General features: G+C 37.8%; 1 protein-coding gene across 1 annotated transcript in view; it reads right to left on the bottom strand.

Annotated features, from left to right (window-relative positions):
* Positions 1-16,724, bottom strand: part of LOC108682400 — a 58,543-nt gene that overhangs the window by 18,133 nt on the left and 23,686 nt on the right. Inside the window, exon 2 of the mRNA XM_047882599.1 lies at positions 6,751-7,422. Within this exon, the coding sequence (XP_047738555.1) occupies positions 6,751-7,422 (672 nt within the window). The remainder of the gene's footprint in view (positions 1-6,750; positions 7,423-16,724) is intronic.

Genomic DNA, 16,724 nt, shown 5'->3' with positions numbered 1-16,724 from the left:
TTGCGCTACTTCAAGTAGATTGCACTGGACTGAAATGGAAAATGTTTAATACTTCCACACGACATTTAACCAAAATTGGAGGACTGAACTCTGAGAAAGTGTGTGAGCTTGCCTTTTTGCTGATTCATAGGGTAGGAAATTTTTCGTACTGGACCTATTGTGAGAGTTATTTGTTCTTCCTGACAGCAGGCGGTTCTAAAATATTAATTAATACTAATTGCAGCAATAGTCAACCGTTTTATGATTATATTGTTGTCAATTCTATGCAATTTTAGCATTATTCATTCAGGCTTGACTAAAATTTAAAGTATTTCCATTTGCTCTACTTGAAAATATTGTCGTCTATGCGAGGTTAACACCCATACCACAAGCTCACATCTCGAGTTTAAGGACCGAGTGACATGCAACACAGGTCACCGAGTACGCGATCTGCAAACTCTGAGCACCATTCAAGTTTGGGCGTTTATTGACATTTGTGGCCATCCATGTCTCTACTGACTTTCATCTCTACCTCAAAATGCGAACGAATGGGGACCGAGATTGTTTGCCGTCACCAATGTTTTGTTCGATATGTTTGGCTTGCCCGAGTTTCTAATTTTGGAGAGTTCATGCGTTCCGACGATTAAATTTCCTCGAAAATTTTTGTCAATTTCGTTGAATGTTATCCCATTACGTTATTCCACACGTAGAAAAATTGCTTATACAGACTCTTTGTCTTAAACCCACCATTTGATGAAATCCTTTTCTGATTTTTTTTCAGTCATCTCCAAGTTTGATTTTTCATTTAACAAAATGTTAGCGCAATAGCTAAAACGGACAGCATATAAACCGATAATACTACGTTGCTTCTTCGCTGATTGTCAATGCACGCCAGTTACATGTAGATGTAGACTGTAGAGGATGTTGCTCCATATACGTAATGACACCAGCATCATCTCAGGGCCTATACTTTCAAAAAAAGTTAAGAGGCCGTAAGTTCATCAGCCAATCATTGACGGCCTTTCAAGGAAAATCCACCAATCATAGCCAAGAAAATAGAGCGTAAGTACTTACGTTCACTTAGCGAGTTTTGAAAGTACAGACCCAGTTACATGTAGAGGATGTTGCTCCATATACGTAATGTTGCGCAAGCACCAGCATCATCTCAGGTTACCGCCTCCGCCATCTGGCAGTTGCAGATGACAGCAAGTCGTGCTGTCTTATTCTTTAAAAAAGTAAAAATGGACACCGTTGCACTCTTGGTTAACGGATTTCTTTACAATATCGACTTACGACCGAGGGGAGGTTTTGCCTTCATAGCGGGAACACTAAGGCTAATTGTCTGCATCGTTCGTTTCATAAAAGCAAAACTGAAACAATTTACTCAGATTACCCTCAGTCGAGAACACAAGAATTGTTATGCATTAACATCAAATCCACGAGATCAGTTGCCAAACATGATTTCGAAAACATATTAATATGAAAGTTCGCAATTGAACTAAATTGGAACAGATCATTTATGGGACAATATGATTTTTTTGTATACTGTTTTATGATTTTTCAATATACTGTTGAGTCTGACAGACTGAAAAAAATACCCATTTGGAGGAATTTGTTTCCGATTGCGATATAGCTTGGGACAAATAAAAAATAATACTCTCGATGATCTCTCATTCATTCTGCGAAATTTTAGGAACGAATTTCAGCCTCCATTTAAATTTTTAAAAGACGATCTTCACTGAATGACATGCGGGCAAATAAATTCTCCAAGATAAGTAATCACGATTCGAAAATCCTTATAAATATAACGAGAAACATATGATAAAGATTAATTCAAATAAAAATTGTAATTTTTCACTATCTCTGAAATTTCATGTGGTAGCCTCGTTAAGTCAAATTTGATCGTTTCTGATTTCTTTAATTTCTGACAGGAAAATAAAATAATGAAATAATAACATAATGAAAATCTTAAAATAATAATAATAATAACAATCAAAACTAATTTTCCTGCCATAAACATTTTTCTCTCACACACATGTTGCCAAATAGAAGCTGTATAACTTGACATTAATTACAGTTACGGTATCTAATACGCCGTAGATTCTGTCTACCTAAATATCTTCGTATAAATGTGTCATATTTCCCTGGCTTTCGGTATCAAAAGTCGCTTGCCGCGCTTGCCGATGATGCAGAGGTTGAGTCAAATCATTTATGTCAATTTTTTTCTTAACTTAGCTTCGCGTTTGTTTGGTTGTGGATTTGTTTGTTGTTAACATTGACAACGAAAATTAGCCCACTTCTGATTGCTCTAGAGATCTGAAATTCGGCATGCAGGCTATTTTCGCCTAACAATTTCATATACAATCATAAAAACTATGTAATGAATACACGGATTTCGTAGGTGATTTTTGACCGGTTTCTGAAATCAGTACAAAAACATAGCATAAGAAATAAATCGACAAATCTAAATATTATGACAATATTCACAGTTTTAGCTAGTCCTTAAACTAATCGAGCATATCTTACCAAATTACTGGGGGATCATGCATATACATACATCAGCTGACAGACAACTAATAAACGACTTCGCGAATACAAGAAAACTTCTACTCTATAGTCGGCCTAAAAGGAATACGGACGTTTCTAATGCTTTTAATAATAATAATAATAATAATAATAATCAAAACTAATTTTCCTGCCATAAACAATCCTCTCTCACACACATGTTGCCAAATAGAATCTGTATAACTTGACATTAATTATGGTTATCTAATACGCCGTTGATTCTGTCTACCTAAATATCTTCGTATAAATGTGTCATATTTCCCTGGCTTTCGGTATCAAAAGTTCGGTATCTCAACCAGATGTACAGGTAGAGTCAAATCATTTTTGTCAATGTTTTTACGTTATATTTATTGTGAGAGACGAACGCAAATTCCTGTGCGCAGCTGAAAGCAGATAGCTGAAAGCAGAAGCCTTACGCAGATAACCGCATTGAGTCGATCACGCTTAATTTGATAGAAGTTCTTCCCATTCCATGTTCATATTACGGATATTTTTATCAATCTTTGTGTTCTTGAATTAATTAATTTGAATTGATTTCACAGTCCGTGTCGAAGTAATATAATCCACTTGCGGATCATGAATCTTAATTATAATAGAGAGTTCCTATCTTGGGAACTCTCCTATGAATCATACAAGACAAAAATCCGAATACTTTACTTTCTGTCCGTCAGAAATATGTTCCGTAAATGTAACAAATCGTGAAAAAATTAATTCTAATTAAGGAATTGAACAAAATTTCCAGTACAATTCTTAAACTATGTGTAAAGACTCTCCTTGTAGGTCTTTAATTAAGGTCGTAGAGGACAGTAATGAATACACGGATTTCGTAGGTGATTTTTGACCGGTTTCTGAAATCAGTACAAAAACATAGCATAAGAAATAAATCGACAAATCTAAATATTATGACAATATTCACAGTTTTAGCTAGTCCTTAAACTAATCGAGCATATCTTACCAAATTACTGGGGGATCATGCATATACATACATCAGCTGACAGACAACTAATAAACGACTTCGCGAATACAAGAAAACTTCTACTCTATAGTCGGCCTAAAAGGAATACGGACGTTTCTAATGCTTTTAACACTATGAAAATGAAAGCCGTCAAAAGGCACTGAAGAATTTTATTTCCAATATAGACACTGAGACATTCCTGATTTGCTTCATATCCTACGCCTAGATTTGAAACGGTTGAAGCATACATTTCTGTAATTAATTTCGACAAATTATTCTGTCCCCAGGTTACCTTAGTATATGAAGATTGGAGCGATATGACTATTTTTTTCAGTTTACCTTGCTGATGAAATGATTTTCTTTGTTATTTTTTACATTTTCTGCTAGGAGTCACGGGTCACACTGAAATAAAAATTTATACTGTGCGCGCAGTACATATTATTTAGCAACACGCATTACTCATACGTATTGAAAATTATAATAGCTTATTATATATTAAATCTAATTTTAGTTGAACTATTCCTGTGAATTTATGACTGTTTTTTTTTCAATCATAGATAAAATTGTAATTTGTTGATAATTTTGCACTTCTGATTGCAACAATTCTGATCACTATATATTTTTTGGTTCAATCATTTATACAAGTGCAGACTATCAATTTACTATTATATTAGCTGTTGACGTTCTCCATCCGCACGTGCATAGCTTGATGCCTAAAGTCTTGACGAATTCGAGATACATTTTATTAATTCTGCTATGATTAGTGTCGTTATAAAAGGAACGAATGCCATTTTCCAGGTGTTGAGCTTTTGTAGCTGTTTCACATTTATTCATTTAAAAAAATGCAAGGCAAAGTGAGTTCAGAATCTTTAGTTATATTCTAGAATTTTTTCATTAAATGAAACCATTAAAAAAAAAAACAAGTATATTTTATGCTAATTTGAGGCTGCAAAATAAATTTCACTCCAAAGAACTAAATTTCGTATCTCGCCTCGTTTCCTTCAGCATTCCTAAGCAAAATTTTTTAACACGATGAAAGGCGTTCCTAATTAAGGGGTATTGATTTTTTCCCTCGAGACTGCACAGTCCGAATGCGCTAATGGCTCAAAGAAATGGCCATCTCGACTTGCCTTTTCGAATCTAGAAGTAAAATTTTTAGTTACATTTTCATGCTTAAGATGATTTGCTTGTGTATAGTAGCAATGGACGTACAACGCTAGCAGGCCATGTATTATTTGTTTGAGTTGAATTTGTTGAAAATATGCCACTAAATTCGTTGTTTGATTTCATGAAAAAAGTTGCAGGACCCAGAAAATAGCTTAAAAATATGCTTGGAAACTGCTAACGTCTTTGGAAATAGTGATAGATTTGACGTGTAAAACAGCATAAAACTCTGAACAAAGCGTGAAACTTTTCTTGGAAAACGGCTTGTATTCCCCACTTGGAAAAAGCATACGACTTGGAATACAGCGGAAAACATGCTCTGAAACAGCTTCAAATTTTGAAAAATAAGTGTGAAAACTGAGTGTAAGTTGAGAAAAATCGAATAGGAAACTTTGTTGCTAGTTTTTTTTTCAGTATTCCATTTTTTATTCACAACAGCCAAATCCCTTACGAACAAAAAATAACTAATGTTTGCGGCATTTTTGCTATTTTCGTTTAACTTTACCGGTCTTCATATTAATTGATATTCGCTGACTGAGTTTGTTACCCTCACATTAGCGTCCGCATTTACGGAGTGGGAACGAACTGCTATTGCAGATGCGTTCGAATCAGCAAAAAATTGAGAATTCACAGGCATAGCGCTGCTAATTGCTAACCCTGCTCTCACTGCTCACTCCTAACCCTGCTCTCACTGCTCACTCTTGGTGTGTGGTGCTGGTGTGTGGTGCTGGTGTGTGGTGTTGGTGTGTGGTGCTGGTGATGATGTTTTGCTGGAGAGTAGCGCTAGTGTGTGGTGTTACTGAACGCCGCTGGTGCGTGATGTTGGTGCCTATTGCGGAAATTTTTACTTACACACTGATTATGTAGTGCTAGAATGTTTATTTCCATAGCATATACATATGTGATATTGTTTAGCAAAGAAATTTCAGCAACAATATGACTGAATAGTTATATTTTGGTCTGCTTTCCAGCTCTATTTGTCTGATCATAACCAAGTAAAAAAATTTATTTGTGCTGTTACGAATCACTTGATAGCTTATTTATTTTATTGTACGTAACTATTTTGGTCAGCAAGAAAAATATTTTCTATTTTTAAGAACACAATAATGTCTTTATATAAATATTAATTTTTTGTCGTTTTGGAAAATGTTACGTTCATCTCATACGGTTGCAAGTTTCGTCAATGGTGGAAAAATCCAATCGGCTCGAGCTGTGCCGTAGCGTCGCTCCCATCAAAGGCAAGAAGCCAGAAAATCCAATTAGTTTTTGCTAGAGGTTTCATATCTGTCCCGTGAAGGGAACTAGAAATCTAATCGCGCCTTTTCCGAAAAGCCAGTGCAATCATACAGCCTCCAACAATCAACACGTACGTGAGTTGATTGATGCTATTTCTGAAATGTTCTTGATTATCAACAGGAACCTCGTCTCATTTATCAGAAATATTTATTTGCGTTACTCACGATTTGTAGATAAAACTTTCGTTCACCTTATTTTAAACTAAAGTCAGCATAAGTTAATACCGTACACGCTGAAGATTTGACCCCTATGTTAAAAATTGCGATGTGTTGTATGGATTCATCATTTAGTTTTTATATGGATCATTATGTCTCTTCCAACTTGTTGATCATATGGTTTCTCAAATAATTCATTTTATTGAGCAAAAAAGTTCAATAAAAATGCAAGAAGAAGAGAAAGTATGGATACCAAAAGATGCTGACGATATTTCAGTTAAATATTCAAATTACGTATAAATATTTGCGCAAATTTTTCCACGGTAACTGCGAGCGCCACTGATAAAGTCTGAGATCGTACGCGGCTGCTGTAAGAAGCTTGCATACAAAGATGCTGACGACATTTTAGTTAAATATTCAAATTACGTATAAATATTTGCGCAAATTTGCCCACGGTAACTGCGAGCGCCACTGTAAAGTCTGAGTCAAACGTGAGATCGTCCGCGGCTGCTGTAAGAAGCTTGCATACAAAGATGCTCGGACCTGCCGCCATCTACTCAACAGATCGCTTGTCAGCCCAGGACGCTCATTAATGCATGCAAAGAATCTTATTGGCAAACTTGCTGCCTCTCTGACACTGGAGAGGCAGCGAGACGAGCCTGAGATATTGCGGGGTCACGAGGGTGAGGCGGGAACAAAGTGGGAGTTGCGACTCCAAGGGGACGTAGCCAGTAAAGGGGTTGGACGGGACGACGAAGTAGTAAGGGGGTTGGACGGGAGGACGAAGTAGTAAAGGGGTTGGATGGGAGGACGAAGTAGTAAAGGGGTTGGATGGAAGGACGAAGTAGTAAAGGGGTTGGATGGGAGGACGAAGTAGTAAAGGGGTTGGATGGAAGGACCAAGTAGTAAAGGGGTTGGAAGGGAGGATGAAGTAGTAGAGGGGTTGGATGGAAGGATGAAATAGTAAAGGTGTTGGACGGGAGGACGAAGTAGTAAAGGGGTAAAGGGACCGGATGGAGGAACGAAGTAGTAAAGAGGTTGGGTGGGAGGACGAAATAGTAAAGGGAATAGATGGGAGGACGAAGTAGTAATGGGATTGGATTGAGGGACGAAGCTGTAAAGGAGTAGAACGGAGGGACTGAACAGTAAAGGGGTGGCACCAGATGAGCTGTACGTGGTGTCGGGGGCAGGAGGCAGGGAAGTGTTTCGGTAAACACGATAATGCGAAGAGGCCTTGAGCGAAGCGATGATGCAAATGGCTATACAGTTGAGCGGCGTAGTAAAACCGCGAAGGGTCGAGTAGGGCAGCTGCAGAAGAAAAGCAAAGCGAAAAAATATTACCCGACGAAGCGAGGCGAGGTGGCGCGACGATACCAGGCGGCTCGTTCAACATGACAGCCCTTGACTGATTGATTACGGCTGTGGTGGTGAGGAGAGGAGACCGCTTCTTCAGCGTCGATAACGTCCTGTAGCTCCCGGTTCCGCTCGTGCGACGAGCGATAGATGAAACTCTGAGAGACTTCTCTCATTAATTAATGTGATATTTTCGATGGCTGGAGAATAATATTCTTCTGATATCGCAACTAAAAAAGAAATACATTATAAGTATCATCTAAATTTGATCTGATTGCAGATACTTCATTACCAGTTCATACGCTACCATACAGGTCCGTTTTCTAAATAAAAATAATGAGTTTTTTCTAACCGGGCAATAGCAGCTGCTCTGAAGCAAGGCGTTGTAAAAATAAAACCCTGTCATGAGGTTTCATGGACATGTACTTAGAGTTACGTCTTTGTAGCATTCCCAGCAGGCTCGCTGTAGCGCCCCTCGTCCGTGGCGCGTCGCTTTAAGTCTCACGTCACCTCGGCAGTTCGCGGTTTCACCGCCTGAGCGGCCCATCTTTTATGTAGACTTTACAATGAGACTTTCTGAGCGCATTAAACTTCCGGCTTAAACTTTTCCCCTGCCTTTGAAGTTGATCAGTATCTGCGATTTGAACTTGGGCGCATTTTTGTCAGCGAAGCAGAGACAATACAAGTAATTCTGACAAAAATGATACAGTATTTGTCTCGCTAAAATTAGGGTCATGCCACTGAATGACCTATTTGGGATAAATTTTGAAATTTGTATACATTGTTTTATTTTTGAGTATCGTAGAGCCTACGGGATGTACATTTAAATAAACAAAATGTCTCAAATAATATTTCAACAAGGTATATTCAATTTTAAGATGGCAAAAGTTTCCCGTAATGAAATTAAAATTAAACTGCTTTTGAAATAACTATTCTATTTTGGGATTTCACGACTTATATATACAACGATTACAATAATTACTATCATTGAAGCTTGCGTTTATGTTGTCAATAGTGACTGCTTCTACATTCTTATAACTTTAGAAAATCCAAATCGATCAGTAGATGCGAAGCGAACCTCATCAATGTTGCTGCGAGAAGATGACGGAAAATTGGGAAGGAAGAGATGATATACTGAACCTAAATTGGCTTCATAGCCGATTATCTTCAAACAAGCTCCTAGCCCATGCTATCCTTGCCGGCGCTCCTATTTTTCAAAAACTGCCTTGCCAGCTCACGGAAAATTGCTTACATCGAAGACTCAATTTATTCCGAACTTTGAAAAAAATTTGCTAGCCTCCGAAGAAAAATAAATTCTTGAAGGAGCACGAGTGCTACGAGGATTATTTTTAAATTAAAAGTAAATAACACTTGTTCAAATTAAGAATCGATTTAGCTTTTTAAAATTAAAAGATCCAAATAAATGCATTGCAAACTACACTTCACTTATTAAACATAATTTTATATACTTCCAAATAGGTTTGAGTAATTTGACTCTAAATAAGTATTCTTTGAGGTGAACGTAATTATGTAAAATTCTTAATTCCCATCGGGAAATCATTCATAATATTTCTGTAACACATAATATAGTTGCTATTTCGATATCGACTATTTTATAAAATGAAGAAAATAATACAGTACTGTCAGTTTATCAACTAGTTATTAGTTCTATAAAAAAGAGAACAGCAACCATCATATGCCTGCTCAGCTCGAAAATAGAGCGCGCTGCATTTGAGACGAATTCGACACTTTTAGTGTCAGAAATGTCCAGGACTAGATGGCCATAAGGAGGCTTAGAAAGCAGCTACTTTTTATAATGACGTTCCCAATTTTGTTAATGATCTCCCTTGTCGCTGAATATCTGGCCATTCCAAAAGTTCCCCGTAAACTTTTTCAAATGAGGAAAAATTTCTTAATGCGCAGCGTTTACGGTTTGATGTCAGCTGAAGAGCTCTAGTCGGAATGTCCATATAAGTGCCTTTACCTCCAGGGAATACAATCTAAATGAGAACATCTTTTAATCTGGCATAAAAGTTTTTAATTAGGCTAAGAAAGTTATAATTATTTAGAAGAAAACATTATCATTTTTATCAATTTCATCTCCTCCGTGAGACATTAGTAATATGGTCAAGGTGTTTTAAAGCTTGTAATTCAAGTGTTCGAATAAAAGTTTCTCTTTAATCTGAATTTTATTTCAATGAACACACTTTATTTGTGCGACTAACTCAGTATATCAAATTTATTAATGCATTAAAAATGTACACGTTTATTCGTAAATCGTATTTTAAAATTGATTATCCGCGATAATAATTTCTACAGTACACACAGGTTAATTATTGCAAATATAATTCATTACTCATCATGTGTATTCTTGTTATCTCTCATAACCCAAAACTTGAGTTTGAAGTTGTTATTATTGCTGCTCATAATTTATGGTCGGTAGACATTTTTGAAATTCTTCGGCCTCAAACTTGGCGTTGAGGAACGTTGCGGGATATTTTGGACAAGAAAAACTCAAAATTCAAACAAAACTTTTCATATTTCAGGGCCAACTTTCGACGCTCCGGAAGCAAAATGCACAAGCAGGAGTAACTTTATTATCTTTATTCTACTATATTTATCCATGTTGCCGTTATAAATTCAGCATGACGCCACAAAAATCTAGAACCCGACACAAATTTGGCATTTGAACATGAAATTTGTCCCAGTTTCTCATCGAAAATTTGAACGGAACTCAAGCTCTCAATTATGTGCGATTAAAGAACTATCCTCTAAATGAATAAAAATATTAATTCGTTGCAAAGTAAGTAGTCTTAGGTAGCACTAGGAAAATATTTGAAATATTTGGTAGGGGTTTAGTAGGATTCTATTCAAGTACGAGTTTGTAGCGCAGGCTCATTGGTTCATGCCAATTCAGCACTTCAAATTGTCGGCTGAGCCACAAAAGAATACCTTCGAGCATTAGCTTAGTAAAGCATAAACAGTGCAACATCATTGAGCAACAGCAAAGTTTTACATAGTATATCTTCAGTCGCTGGAATTTCCATCCAATATATAGAGCATCAGTAGCCTAAAAAATAGAGTTTCAATGGCCGTCATCGATACATCTATGAACGTCAGAACTCCGTTCATCTGTGAACGTCAGGCGCACAATACAGCGAGATACCAGCTGAGTATTATTATTCGGATGCGAGCCTGAGCAGCTGTATACACCTGTGTTTCTGTACATTTTGAAACACAAGTGAGCCTCACTAGTCTCATGTATTGAAGAGAGTCTTCAACTCTAGACATTTGCTCATGCCGGCACTCGAGGGATGAGTGGCATTATCGCCTGTAGGCAAGCAGCTGCGTGAGGCGAGACAGCTTTTAAAGGCGAACAGCCGGGGCGTGAAGTGAGCGGATGAAACAAGGCTTTTTCAACTTCTTTGTACAGCGCTGCTGCTAAAAAAACTTGTGCTGATTATTTTTCGCTGAAACTGAAACAACGTTTAAGGTTTGTCCATGCGCCGAAAGATGCTTGAACTCCGAGTGTTGTGATTACTTAATATTATAATATTATATTATTTACTTGCAGCTCTTACGTTTAAAGCTTGTTTAAAATAGATAAAGCTCATATGCTGTCTATTCTACTAGGTTTAATCTTGATAACGATACCCCTGAAAAAACTTTTAATCTGATTTCTGAACTCACAAGGTTTCCACTCATTGTTTGGAAAAGCTATTGAAAGGAAATATATTGAACGAGAAACATTTTTCTAAGTGAACTGATTACTGAGGAAATATTAAGAGAAAAGACTTGAACCTGATTAAGAGATCCATTGAAATTCAAATCCGATCGTGCATTGAGAATCTGCCGCGGAAAGAAAGAAATACTTAGAAAGAAAATACTTAGTTAAATACTGAATTAAAATATACGTGAAATATGAATATATTAATGAAGATATGCCGCGCTTATGCCTTAGTTTTGAAAATCGATGCTGTGGTTCCCATTTCACTGTTTATTGATTTTAACATTGGAATTGATATTAGAATTGAGGAAAATCACTAATCTCTTGTTAGTTGCTTCTTGTTTATTACTGCTAAGGTTGGACTATTTATGGAGCCGTTAAATATAATGTTTATATTTGATACTTCAATTTATTCACAATAAAAAATAGGCACTATGTATGTATAGAAGCACATTGATTTTAAACAAGTTGCGTGCTCATATACGGTCGGCGTTTTCTCTTTCAACAAGTCTCTAGTTTCGACAAGTTCGTCGTTAATAAAGTTCATCGTTAATAAAGTTCGACACTGCGACAACTTATAAGTTGATCCCGTCGTTTGCCAGGAAATGCGACAGAGGCCACCGACAAACACTGGGTTGGTCATGCAGCTCTAGCTGTCGCAGGACCGCAATTTTTACGCCGCTGGTTTAGACTTAAATTAAATGCGGGCTTAGGCGAGGATACAAAAGACATTTCTCGCGCCCGCCGAAATGAAATGAAGTTTTGGGTTTCGCCCGCTGCTTAAACTGTTAAATTTTCTAGCAGCTTTGACGCGGCTTCAGATTGCTTCAATAGAGGCTCGCACGATGAATGACGCACAGCCACTGTAATGCCGGACTCTGATAACGATCTGAACGTAGGAAGTGTGAACGGCGAGTGGTGATATGTTGCCTGAGTGGTGATGTAGCCTCACCACTCAGTGGTGGCTGAGTGGTGATACTCTTGACTGAGTATTGATACGTCTGGATGAGTGATGATACGCCTGCTGAGTGGTGATATGCCCTGCTGAGTGGTGATACGCCTGGCTGAGTGGTGATATACCTGCTGAGTGGTGATACTCTTGCTGAGTGGTGATACGCCTGGCTGAGTGGTGATACGCCTGTCTGAGTGGTGATACGTCTGGCTGAGTGGTGATATGCCTGGCTGAGTGGTGATACGCCTGTCTGAGTGGTGATACGTCTGGCTGAGTGGTGATATGCCTGGCTGAGTGGTGATATGCTTCCTGAGTGGTGATACGCCTGCTGAGTGGTGATACGCTTTGTAATATGATGATGCTCCTTACTGGAATTACTTCGGTTTTGTGTGCAATAATTTCTAAGCGATTTGTTTCAGAGCGCACGGTATAACTCGTACACGTAAACGAATTCCGTTTGCCTGTGTTTCACAGATAACTGAGATCGAAAAGAATAAGTTATTGGAACGTTCAGGCAAAAGCAATTCATAAATTACTCAGAACTTTGAGCATGTGAGAGATCAGAAACTCGGTTACTGAGGTCATCTCATCTTGGCACTCTGGCCTAGAGGCTGAGTCAGCAAGATGTCAACGCATACTAAGAACGTAAGGACAGGCCTGGTCCCATCACGGGCCAAGGATAAAGCTAAAATAATTCATAAGCAACTAAACTTTTCTGAAATTTGTTATAAGTAAAAAAATATAACTCAGTACTCACTAAAGTGTGTGACAGAGAGCGCATTTTCTCGTCGACAAAAAGGTGAAGTCACGGACGGACAGACAAACGGACAGACGGATATGGCGAGCACAATAGTGCTTTTTTCATAAATGAGAAAATGCGCTAAAAAGAGAATATTTATTTTAGCGGTTTCATAATTTCATAATATATTATAATTTCATAATATATTAATTGATATTTTGTGCTCATGCGTAACTAAAATCACGAATAAGAAAGGTTAACAATGTAAAAAATTATAACAAGAGTATTGCCAGGTTTTCGAACTCCAAACAAGTTTGAACTTCAAATTGAATTCCAACTCCAAACAAAAACAAATTCCAGTATTAACTAGTGAAACCATTCCCTTGCTTTTCGATAGCATCTTTTAAAGAATTTTTTTGAAGGTATGCAAGAATTTCCCCTTGAAATCATTCCGGACTCGCTTGCGATGCCATCTTTCGAGGATCTTGAACTGGCATGTGTTCAATTCTCGCAGGCAATACAATAGTAAATGAGCCAGCAAAAGCCAAGGTTAAGTTAATCCTAAATTAGAAACTACCAGAAATAACGTGCTGAATCGAGGCAAGACCAAAATAAACATCATTTCTTGCTCACTTCGGGTCTCTTTTCAAGAAATTTTAAGTACAAGGCTATAAAACGCACGGTTTTCTGCCTCGAAATTTTTCTGTTGTTGAGTGGCGTTTGAGAGCACTTCAGTTGAGCACCTGCTTCAGAGGTGACCACAATGGTGACTTTGAAAGCCGTTGAGACAGTCAGAGCAGCTACGACCAGTCTTACGCTTGCAAGGTATACTAAAGTAGAGAATTTGGCCTCACAGGCAACGTATGTAGATATGTAAGCCTCAAATAGTAAACAAAATGCTGTAAGTATTTTCCGTAGACTTATGCAACGCATGATTCATTCGCAGAATAGGTAACGTATGACGTTCTCAAACACAACATTGTGTATCAAAACAGACTTGGCAAGACACAAAATGAAAATAACATACGACATCAATATTGCACTTCCATCTCCTAATGACTAAGGTGCTCGCGCTGTTCTTGAATAATTCCGGCTGACAAATAAACTATTGGCGAAGCTCGCAACCGTTGAGGTATGCAAACATAAAGTCAATATATATAAACAAGCGAGTTTAATTGGGGTCGGATTCAGGAATAGCCTGATTTGGCCAATTCAGCTCATGTTTGTAATTGTGTAATTTTCCTATTACACATACTATTTTACCGATAGAATAGTTTTATTTAATGGATCTTCGTTGCTGTCACTAAGAAATAAATTTTGTTTTTAATCTCCATGGAACTCGATTGTGACTCGATTAGGTAACGGGTTTTGCCATAGGTAATAAAATATTGCAAAGCTTAAGTGTATGGACTTTATAAAAACCTGCTGCTTCTCCAAACCATTTATCTTCGGCATTTTCAGAATTTACGAGTTGGTGATTCACGGAGATCTATTCCCAGGGAAATAATTTAGAGTTTGCTCAAATGGTGATGAAGTTTTTCTCTTTATGCTGGTTATCCTGAACCATTTGGCCCTGGCAAAAAATGTATATCGGTGCAACGTCCGCTCTCTGCTCGTGCTGTCGATAAGGAAGTGTCACTTATTCTATAGTACCCTATTTACTTTTCTGCGTTAGTTGTTAGTCGCTAAAAAGTGGTTTGCTTTACCTCTTGTTGAAAGCTACTTTTTAGCGCATTTTCTTATTTATGAAAAAAGGCGCTATTGTGCTCATCATGTCCGTCTGTCTGTCCGTCTGTCCGTCCGTGACTTCACGTTTTCGTCGACGAGAAAATACGCTCTCTGTCACTCACTGCAGTGAGTACCGATTTACATTTTTTTTCCTGTTGCAAGCTTTTTTTACTTGTTGTAAGCTATCCTTTATTGACTTAACATGAATTATTAGGCCATGATGCAATCCTGAAACACTGGCAGCAAAGAAAACAAGATTCTCATGTCGTGCTATAGTTTCTCGATATGGCTTCAGATATTTTGATGCCCGGTGACTCATGACTTTACTACTGTGTGAAGGATCGAACTTTTTTGGAGAAAAAGTTTGGCCGTTTAATAATTAATAATAATAAAAAGTTTGGCAGTACAAAAGCGACAAAACTTGGACTTCCCCTATTAGTTTAGTTTTTGGACAAGTTCAAAATTTATTAATGTAAAGCATATGTTTTCCAATCGTTTGACAATGATAATGTAGATGAATTTCGATTATCCTCAACATTTTACTTACGTGCTGGGATACGCATGACGTAAAATAAAGTAAGGTAAGAATTTCTTACTATGATTCAGTCTTTTATTTTCTAAAGTTTTAGACGCAACTAAATTTGAATCAATTTATTTATTTAGGAGTCTTCTCATTACGATATTATTGGCAGATTTTCTTCATAGGATGTCCAATTGCGTGACTTTTTCAGGTTTCTAAGAACTCAATACTTTACTCCTAACATTGCATCGCCTCAGTCAAGATGAATTGCAAGCTGTCGTGTTGGGAATCACAAATGAGGAAAGAATTGACTGTTTTGCCTGGCACCCGTCATCTGCTGAATATCGGGCCAGACTGCGACCGGAGAACTGAATTAAGGAGCCGAACGTCGATACTAAGACGGTTCAGGATAATTTAATTCGTAAAATAGTCGCTGGTATAAGCAAGTGCTTTTCACAAATGTCGGTAAGCAGTTAAATTTGTAGCGGAAAATAATTAAATTAAGCAAAAGATAAATTCTTGTCAGTAGGTTACGTCATAATAGACCACAAATTCAAAATAAAAAATAGCTTGGAATCGAAAATCAGTAACTAGTTGTATGTATTTTGTCACAGAGTCAGGAAAAAAAGTTGTAAAGAAAGGATAAATGAAGAAAATATAAGAAAAAAATTGAGTTGAGTACACAGACAATGGGAGGACAAGAGAAGTCTGTTCCAGAACTTTCGCCGAACTGGAATCCCAACACAAAGGTTGACCTTTAGAATAGTAGTGACACCTAAAACAGGAATAACCAGAGTAAAATGTCACGTTAAATGCAAAGACGGAAGGAGGAGCCGGGTTCCACCAGCGTCATCTGGCGGACATCCGGCCATCGTGCGGCCAATATTGACCCGAACAGCTGCTCCGGCGGACGCATTCGGGCGGCAAGGCTCGTACGTCGGCCCCATTTCCATGGTGGCATCCGCAGCATCAAGTCACCATCGCTGGTCTTCACTGAAACGACCCAAGAGCCGCGGCGCGCATCACGCATATCCAACGAAGACGATCCTCACTTCTGGGGCGCTCTTATCGGCCGCATCTAGAATATTGAGGAGGAATTTGAGGCGAACTTTGATTGTTGGCGGCTTTTCCTGCAGATTCAATGAGGTCCAATGATCAAAATCTTTGGGGTCACGAAGTCTTTCAGAAATATTATTCAAGCACAGCCTAATTTACGACTAGCGACTGATATTTGCATGCATAAACTAGAGAGATGGTAAAAACTTTCAATATGGATCGAATGCTTCCGAAAGATCGAATCCCATGGATAGAAGTTTTCTTAGATATTTAGCTGAAGTAAAGAGCAAGCATATTCAGGGCAAGGGCTAATGCCCCATATCGGCTAAATGGCTACAAGTTAATTTCGATTCTGTGCTTCTGCATTAGGTAGCTTTTGTGGTTTTGTTGATCGACTGTGACGATAATGGACGAATATGACTGTTAAGGCCGACTATGGCTATAATGACCGATCGATTGCTTTTCCGTTATTTTAAATCTACGCCACGGCCACTTGAAAAAGTTTTAAAATCGAATGCTATTAATCGGCAAACTT

Source organism: Hyalella azteca, unplaced genomic scaffold (genome assembly GCF_000764305.2).
Source record: "Hyalella azteca isolate HAZT.00-mixed unplaced genomic scaffold, Hazt_2.0.2 contig10835, whole genome shotgun sequence".
NCBI lineage: Eukaryota > Metazoa > Arthropoda > Malacostraca > Amphipoda > Hyalellidae > Hyalella > Hyalella azteca.
This window is presented reverse-complemented; position numbering and strand designations above follow the sequence as displayed.